Below are 9,782 nucleotides of genomic sequence, written 5' to 3'. Positions count from 1 at the left end.
GCAAGTCCACCACTGAATGGCTGAAGAAAAACAAAATGAAGACTTTGGAGTGGCCTAGCCAAAGTCCTGACCTGAATCCTATTGAGATGTTGTGGTATGACCTTAAAAAGGCCGTTCATGCTCGAAAACCCTCTAATGTAACTGAATTAGGACAATTCTGCAAAGATGAGTGGGCCAAAATTCCTCCAGAATACTGTAAAAGCCTCATTGCAAGTTATCGCAGACGCTTGGTTGCAGTTGTTGCTGCTAAGGGTGGCCCAACCAGTTATTAGGTTTAGGGGGCAATCACTTTTTCACACAGGGCCATGATGGTTTGGATTTTTTTTCACCTTTACTAATAAACACCTTCATTTACAACTTGCATTTTGTGTTTACTTGTGTTGTCCTTGACTATTGTTTAAATTGGTTTGATGTTCCGAAACACTTAAGTGTGACAAACATGCACAAAAACAGGAAATGAGGCAGGGGGCAAACACTTTTTCACATCACTGTATATATATATATATATATATATATATATATATATATATATAGACAATCAATTTCACATGCTGTTGTGCAAATGGAATAGACAACAGGTGGAAATTATTGGCAATTAGCAAGACACACTCAATAAAGGAGTGGTTCTGCAGGTGGGGACCACAGACCACTTCTCAGTACCTATACTTTCTGGCTGACTTTTGAATGTTGGTGGTGCTTTCACACTCGTGGTAGCATGAGACAGACTCTACAACCCACACAAGTGGCTCAGGTAGTGCAGCTCATCCAGGATGGCACATTAATGTGAGCTGTGGCAAGAAGGTTTGCTGTGTCTGTCAGTGTAGTGTCCAGAGGCTGGAGGTGCTACCAGGAGACAGGAGATGTGGAGGAGGCTGTAGGAGGGCAGCAACCCAGCAGCAGGACCGCTACCTCCACCTTTGTGCAAGGAGGAACAGGAGGAGCACTGCCAGAGCCCTGCAAAATGACCTCCAGCAGGCCACAAATGTGCATGTGTCTGCACAAACGGTTAGAAACCGACTCCATGAGGATGGTATGAGGGCCCGACGTCCACAGATGGGGGTTGTGCTCACAGCCCAACACCGTGCAGGATGCTTGGCATTTGCCAGAGAACACCAGGATTGGCAAATTCGCCACTGGCACCCTGTGCTCTTCACAGATGAAAGCAGGTTCACACTGAGCACATGTGACAGACGTGACGGAGTCTGAAGACGCCGTGGAGAACGATCTGCTGCTTGCAACATCCTTCAGCATGACTGGTTTGGCAGTGGGTCAGTAATGGTGTGGGGTGGCATTTCTTTGGAGGGCTGCACAAACAAACCAAGAAAGAAACAAAAGGCAGCAGCACAAGGCCGGAAAAAAGGTCAAAACAAAAACACCAGGAACAAAGTAAAACAAAAAACCACACAGTTCTGGAGGCCAACCGCGCTCCCAGCAGCAGCGACGAGGACGAAGGCAAGCAGGAGGCCGACCGTGTTCCCAGCGGTGGCGGCGACGAAGGTGGGCAGGCTCAGGGTACTTAAAAGGCTCATTGAACTCGAAAGAGCCAGGGAACTAGAAAAGTTTTTGCTGCTGAGCAGGGCACACAGCCGTCTCCTCCAACAACTGGGGCTGCTGTGTGGGCAGCTCAAAGGCAGGTTCAGGCAGGGGTGACCCTGAGGTGGGTGAGGGGACTGAGGCAGAGGGGACCGAAACTGAGGAGGGAACCAAAACCGCGGAGGGAACCGAGGGGACTGAAGGGAGTGGAACTAAAGGAACTGAGGCTGAGGGGGGCCGAGAGGCTAAAGGGACTGAGGCCACCGAGCTGCAGGGGGAACCAAAACTAAAGAAGCTGAGGGAACTGAGGGACCAGAGGAGGGAACCTAGGGGACCGAGGGAACATGAGGAGCTAAGGGGACTGAAACAGCAGGGGAAGCTGGAGAGGCTAAAGGGACTGGAGCTAAGGGGACAAAAGAGAGTGAAGCTGAGGGACCTAAAGGGATCAGAGGAACTAAAGGGACTGAGGGAGCAAGAATTGAGGGGACCAAAGGGGCAGATGAGGGTACTATGCAAAGATGGCAATAACGACATATATATATATATATATATATATATATATATATATATATATATATATATATATATATATATATATATTAGGGGTGGGACTTTAACGCGTTAATTTCGATTAATTAATTATGGGGAAATTAACGCGTTAAAAATTGTAACGCATTTTAATCGCCCTTTGCACCGTGGAACGTTTCTCAGTGCGCGAGTTCCCGGCATACAGATTATATCGACGCACAATGTCCAAATTAGGGGCCGCATCCTGCGAAGGACCCGGCCCACGTCTTTCGCAGCCCACGAACACCACAAAGGCCGGAAGTGAGCGGCTAGCCTTCATATCAGCTGCCATCACCTCTGTGTAGCTCATGTCGCCTAGCAACCGTGAGTGTGAAGCACAGCTGTGTAAAAGCAGCTGGTTAAACGGAGAACGAACTTTTGCTCCTTTTTGTGGTTTAATTTTAAGTCTTTAATTCAAAATAAGCTGTTAAAACAAGAGTAACACATTTCAACATCAAGGAATACAGCTGAGAGAATGATTAATTTCCAACTATAACAAGTGAGACATTAATGTTGAATAAAACTATCCAGTTATGATGCTTAACTTTAATTTCAGGAGTTTGCTTATCACAGGAGCACTTCCACCCTTCATTGGTCTGTGTAGTAGACTGGTGGGAAAATGAACAAAATTTTGATGTTTAAGCTTATGTATATTGATTCATTCATCAACTAAACTTAAATTAATATTTCTCATGTCAAATATTGAAATGCGATTAAAATGCGATTAATTTCGATTAATTAATTACAAAGCTTGTAATTAATTCGATTAATTTTTTTAATCGAGACCCACCCCTAATATATATATATATATATATATATATATATATATATATATATATATATATATATTAGGGGTGGGACTTTAACGCGTTAATTTCGATTAATTAATTATGGGGAAATTAACGCGTTAAAAATTTTAACGCATTTTAATCGCCCTTTGCACCGTGGAACGTTTCTCAGTGCGCGAGTTCCCGGCATACAGATTATATCGACGCACAATGTCCAAATTAGGGGCCGCATCCTGCGAAGGACCCGGCCCACGTCTTTCGCAGCCCACGAACACCACAAAGGCCGGAAGTGAGCGGCTAGCCTTCATATCAGCTGCCGTCACCTCTGCGTAGCTCATGTCGCCTAGCAACCGTGAGTGCGAAGCACAGCTGTGTAAAAGCAGCTGGTTAAACAGAGAACAAACTTTTGCTCCTTTTTGTGGTTTAATTTTAAGTCTTTTATTGAAAATAAGCTGTTAAAACAAGCGTAACACATTTCAACATCAAGGAATACAGCTGAGCTAATGATTAATTTCCAACTATATTAAGTGAGACATTAATGTTGAATAAAACTATCCAGTTATGATGCTTAACTTTAATTTCAGGAGTTTGCTTATCACAGGAGCACTTCTGCCCTTCGTTGGTCTGTGTAGTAGACTGGTGGGAAAATAAACAAAATTTTGAAGTTTAAGCTTATGTATATTGATTCATTCATCAACCAAACAAATTAATATTTATCATATTAAATATTGAAATGTGATTAAAATGCAATTAATTTAAATTAATTAATTACAAAGCTTCTAATTAATTTGATTAATTTTTTAATCGAGTCCCACCCCTAATATATATATATATATATATATATATATATATATATATATATAAACATGTAAAACACCGGGAAACGACAGAAAGGTAATTAACACACATAATGCACCTTCACAGGTATAAACGCCGGCAACAACATTGGCCACTTACAGTTACGTCGTAGCAGCTGTAATCAGTAAGCTGGAGGAGGTGGCTGGGGGAGAGGGAGGTCTGGGCTCCACTGCTCAGGGGTGGGACTAATATATATATTAGTCCCACCCCTAATGAAAAAGAAAATATATACATTTCTTGATGAAAACGTATGTATAAGGAAAAGGAAAAACAATATAACAATATTATATATTTCTGCTTTTATTTTAATTATGTCAGTTTTGGTCCTCCATATGCCAATGCCCCTTTGACTTTGAGCCTCATCAGCTACCGTATAACGCAGTGCTAAGCTAGATAAAAGTTATTTGACGTTTACGTAGTAATATGCCATACATTTAAAGACCTGTGCGTTAACATTTGCTAAATAACGCCACACTGTATGTCTGCTGTTTGCTGAAGCATAACCGGCGAACCACTGAAGAATTCTGGTAAGATAGCTGCTTATAACTACTTAGCTTTAGCAAAGCTAGCGTGCAGACGAAGCAGGTGAAGTGAGCGACCTGCAGAGTCCGCAGTGAGGCTGCAAACAAGAGACCATGCTGTCAGTGATCGTCAGGTCAGCTGTCACCAAATGTGAGTGTTAGTGTTTTGTGTGTTTGCTTGTTTGTTTACTGTGGTGTTATTTAGTAGGAAAACGAATCGAAATGTGTGAATGGAATGTTGTGTTTGTCACAGTTTTAACTCGAAGCAAACCTTTAACCTTTCACCTACTTGTGTAGGTGAAAGGTCGCCAATGCAGTTCCAGTGTTTTGTAAGGTATTCACGGGGCCCAATATGTGTAGTTTATATAGGTTATACTAGTGATTTTAATTTGTCATTATTAAAATACCGACTTTCTATATATTGTTTGATAGTGTTAAAATGCTTCTCGCTTTCAAACAAAAGCTGCATTTGAGGAGTTGGACGTGAGAAAAACTTTTGACTGTGTGGAAAAAACTAGTTAAACTGGTGGAAGAAGTACGATTGCTTGTTTAAGCAAAAATACTACTACCATATTGTAAAAATACCTCTTACAAGTAAAAGTACTGAACTTAAAGGCTTAACTAACCCTCAAACAACAAAGATATTTTAGTAAATGACAGTAGGATAATTTATGACCACGTTAGACATTTGTTTAAATGGCTCTAATTGTGCTTATCATACCTTTTACTTTTTTCCCTTTATTTACTCACCTTCATTGGGTGTGCCTTGGTTATAATGGGTTGAAACCCCATTTTGCCTTAAGAATTTATTATTTCTTCATGGCATAAATTTAACAAGGTGCTGGAAACATTCTTCATTCCTGATGTGGAGGCCATTTGAGTACAGTGCACTCATTGTGCCATGTTCAAGAAACCAGTTTGAGATGATTTGAGCTTTGTGACAGTGTGTGTGTGTGTGTGTGTGTGTGTGTGAGACATAGTCTGCTGGAAACAGCCGTCAGAAGATGGGTACGCTGGAGTCAAAAAGGGATGGACATGGTCAGCAACAATACTCGTTTAAATGATGCTCACTTGGTACTGAGGGGGCCAAAGTGTGCCAAGACAATATCCCCACACCATTACGCCACCTTCAGCAACCTGAACTATTGACACGAGCCACAATGGATCCATGCTTTCATGTTGTTTATGCCAAACCTACCATCTGAGTGTTACAGACAAAAAAAGAGATTCATCAAACCAGGCAACATTTTTCCAATCTTGTTGTCTAATGTTGATGCCTGTGTGAATTATAGTCTCTCTTTCCTGTTCTTAGCTGAAAGGAGTGGTTTGTTGGTTTTGCTTTTTTTGCTTTTCTGCATACTGTAACGTCTGGGTTGTGTTCGGTGGTGAAGAGGAGGTGGCAGGCGTACTTATCAGGCAGCCAAAAACGCACAACCACACTGGTACTGGGAATTCCACAGTGTTATCCTTTAATAGACGTATTCTTCACAACCTTGTAAAGCCCGGTTGAACGGCTGCTGCATTACCATACATAAAAACAAAGAGTAAGGAAAGAAAATTAGGGGTCCGCCTCAAGCCAAATGTCCGTCTGCAAATGTTTCTCCCGCGCTCTCTACCGAGGAGCGGTGGGCGCACACTGGTGACATCATTAACGAAAAGCTTAGACTGTCGTAAAGAGACACCACAATTAGGACTGTTACAATACATTGGCTGTAACGAGTGGTTGAGTTACTGTTGACTTCCTATCAGCAAGGTAGGCTGGCAGTTCTCAGACATTAACAAGGGATTTTCACTCAGAACTGCTGCTCCCTGGATATTTTCTCTTTTTTTAGCCCATTCTCTGTAAACCTTAGATATGGTTGTTTGGGGAAAATCCCAGCAAATCAACAAACCAGCCCATCTGTCACCAGCAACCATGCCACATTCAGAGCTACTTGAATCACCTTTCTTCCCCATTCTGATGCTCACTTTGAACTTTAGCAGGTTGTTTTGACCATGTCCACATTCTTAAAAGCACTGAAATGCTTCCATGTGATTTGACTGATTAGATATAACAAGCAGTTGAACAGGTGTACCTAATGAAGTGACCAGTACGTGTATAACAGATATTCTAAAATTCTTTGTCATTATTTATGGTTTTCAGTAATTTTTGAAATTTTATATTTTCAGTAATTTTTATGCAAATTGTACAATCAAAATAACAATACTTAGACAATCCTCATGTTACTGCTCATAAAATGCTTTTTGTTTCAGTAATTCTATAAAAATCAACTCTTACGCTGATGTGTTGTTGCTCTTCGTTCATGGTTGAGTGTAGCCTACAGATGTGCAGTGGTCATTGTGGCTGCTTCTGTTAAATATATCAACCTATCTAGTCCCCAGCATGTTCACTAGTAGATGAATTGGAACTGAGTGGTAGCCAAGGTAGTGTCTGGATATGCTCTTGATCCAGAAAGGTGTGCGCCACTCTGGCAGTGTGGGGACAGGCAGTGTCCTGTTGAAGAAGTCACAGGGTGCTGTTCTGGCAATTTCAGATCAATCAGATCAGCAATGGTGCTCACACTGACATTCAAGGCTGCAGCAGCTCAGATATGCGTGCCAGTTTCCAGCAGACTGAACTAATTCTGAGGTGTACAAGTCAGTTCAGCCCTTGTAAGAAAACAAGATATAAAATGGTAAAGATGAGAAAAGCCCCATGATGGTCCATTGTAGCCTTTGCTCTCAGATCTTGGCCACAGAGGAATTCAGTCTCATGTTGCTGCTAACGACTTGTTTTCTCTTCTCAGATAGCGGGTTGTGGCTGCCCAGTCAAGCTGTAGTCAGAGCCATGTCGTCTTCGGGTGGCCCCACCTCTCCATACACGACCCTGGCCATCAGTCACCCTGCAGAGTCCATCACACATGTAGAGCTTCACCGACCTGAGAAACGCAATGCCATGAACAGTGCTTTCTGGAGGCAGGAATCAGAATTAATACATGTTTTACACAGTGAGGAATGTCCTAATGTGTAGATGCTATGTTGTAGTTGGATACTGGAATCAGTTTTCAAGTTTACCTTCAATTAGAAAGTTCATATGTTCAGTTTATCTTGGTAAAAATCAAGCTCACCATACCTCATGTTGCTCCTCTTATTTATGCAGCCATCTATGTGTATGTGAGAGGAGTATTACAGTAGTATTAAACAATGCATAAGTGTGTGTGTGTATATATATATATATATATATATGTGTGTGTGTGTGTGTGTGTGTGTGTGTGTGTGTGTGTGTGTGTGTGTGTGTGTGTGTGTGTGTGTGTGTGTGTGTGTGTGTGTGTATATATAAAAGGATGCACCGATCCAATATTCAGTATCGGTGTCGATAAACAATATTCAGTATCTATCCGATCCTGGCCTAAATTACTGGATCAGATATCGGACAGAAATAAAAAATGCAATCCGATCCGATCCAACCCACATTAGCTGTATTGCAGTTTTCTGTCCTCGTCTTCTTCTTGTGGGTCTGTGGTTGACCAAACCAGCTTAGAGCTGCATTACCGCCACCTACTGTGGAGTAGGAGATCAGGAGTTAGAAAAAAACCCTCAGATTCTATAAAGTTCTCCGTCGCTGCGACGGATTCCCTTTGACACTGAGCGATCATCGCTGACATGTTTTTCCACGCCTCCACCGCTCTGTGCTGTGTTTGTGTGCTGTGCTCGCTGTGCTGAGAATTTCAGCTGTTATATTTTTTCTCAGCTGAAAGTGTGAAGCACAGCTGTGTAAAAGCAGCTCTTTAAACGGAGAATGAACTTTTTCTCCTTTTTGTGGTTTAATTTTAATTCTTTCATTCAAAATAAGCTGTTAAAACAAGCACAACACATTTCAACATCAAGGAATACAGCTGAGCTAATGATTAATTTCCAACTATAACAAGTGAGACATTAATGTTGAATAAAACTATCCAGTTATGATGCTTAACTTTAATTTCAGGACTTTGCTTATCACAGGAGCACTTCTGCCCTTCGTTGGTCTGTGTAGTAGACTGGTGGGAAAATGAACAAAATTTTGAAGTTTAAGCTTATCTATATTGATTCATTCATCAACCAAACTTAAATTAATATTTATCATATTAAATATTGAAATGTGATTAAAATTAATTTAAATTAATTAATTACAAAGCTTCTAATTAATTTGATTAATTTTTTTAATTGCGTCCCACCCCTATTAAATATATATATATATATAAAGCATTTAAAGTGTGATTCATCATAGAAGAACGCGATGAATGGTTTCAAATTCTTTGTTTAGACACTTTTTGACATTGTCCATTAAACAGGCATAAAATTTATTTTTATATATATATACACACACACACACATATATAAAATGATACAATGATACACAATAGTCACTCTTGCACCTTGAGTCTTGCTCCTGACAAAGTATGAAAAAATGAAAACTAATACTCAAACTGAATTAGAGAGAAAAAATAAAAACAAACTAAAACTATAATCTAAAATCCAAAACTATTATAACCCTGGTCCAAACCTTTGACTGGTGATATATTAATTTATCTGAAAGTTTGATGTAACACAGTAATTTACAGCCAAAACATGACCAACAACCCAGTGGAAAAAAGAAATCACAAACTGCACAAAAGGATCTCAAATAAAAAAGAAAAAACTTTCAAATCAAAATCTAAATACAATAAGAAGCTTAGTCAGTAAAAACCTAAAAAATAAATACAGTTATTTTAGTATTAAATAGGAAAGCTTCCCTGTTTCTGTCCTTGTAGCCCCAAGGCATAAACAGATGTTCAAGAAAGAGCTCTGGTGTCACAGATTTTCAATAAATCTCCTGGAATTTTGTCAGGAGACAAATGAGAATTATAAAAATTATTTTAAAAAAACTGTTTTATCTAAGGTTAGGAAATAAACCACATAATTTCAAAACAAAATAATAATTTGGCCTGACAGTGATGTGAATTTGTATGTTTCATTGCCAGTGAGATGGTGACCTGCTTTAATGAGATCTCTGATGACCCTGAGTGCAGAGTGGTGGTTGTTTCTGGAGCAGGGAAGCTCTTCACAGCTGGTGGGTATTGCATAATATTAAAGGTACTGTTCACTCTCTGTGGATCTGTGTTTAATCTTAGCTGTGTTAATGCCCAGGTATCGACCTCATGGACATGATGACCAATGTATTTCAGCCAGAAGGCGACGACACAGCCAGAATCTCCTGGGGCATCAGAAGAAAGATCAGGAAATTCCAAGAGACCTTCTCTGTCATAGAGAAGGTCAGAGCTGATTATTACTCTAAAGAGGGAAAAGACTGGTCTAGTCATGGACAGGGTTTGGTTGAAATAGTCTGATTTGTTTAGGGAGGTTCCTAACTAAATGTTCTTCTTGTTCAGGTGTTGCTTCTCTATATCAAGATAAGTTATACTAACTATATTAAGGTTCGCTGAAGTTCAGTTTGCATTTATGTCCATTGTTGTATTGCTAAGTCATTAATTTTTTACTTTGGGTAAGCTGGGGTAGG

At 40.3% G+C, this 9,782-nt stretch overlaps 1 protein-coding gene across 2 annotated transcripts in view; it reads left to right on the top strand.

Annotated features, from left to right (window-relative positions):
- Positions 1–4,071: 4,071 nt before the first annotated feature.
- Positions 4,072–9,782, top strand: part of ech1 (enoyl CoA hydratase 1, peroxisomal) — a 10,560-nt gene continuing 4,849 nt past the window's right edge. The window contains exons 1-4 of one of the 2 annotated variants that reach the window (XM_030743452.1): positions 4,072–4,418; positions 7,058–7,222; positions 9,247–9,335; positions 9,413–9,537. In XM_030743452.1, coding sequence (XP_030599312.1) covers positions 7,095–7,222; positions 9,247–9,335; positions 9,413–9,537 — 342 coding nt within the window. In that variant the 5' untranslated portion in view covers positions 4,072–4,418; positions 7,058–7,094. Of the gene's footprint in view, positions 4,419–7,053; positions 7,223–9,246; positions 9,336–9,412; positions 9,538–9,782 lie in introns of both variants that reach the window. The other variant, XM_030743451.1, reaches the window with a different exon arrangement.

Source organism: Archocentrus centrarchus, chromosome 13 (genome assembly GCF_007364275.1).
Source record: "Archocentrus centrarchus isolate MPI-CPG fArcCen1 chromosome 13, fArcCen1, whole genome shotgun sequence".
NCBI lineage: Eukaryota > Metazoa > Chordata > Actinopteri > Cichliformes > Cichlidae > Archocentrus > Archocentrus centrarchus.
The sequence above is the reverse complement of the archived record's forward strand: the minus strand, read 5'-3'. Positions and strand labels throughout refer to the sequence as shown.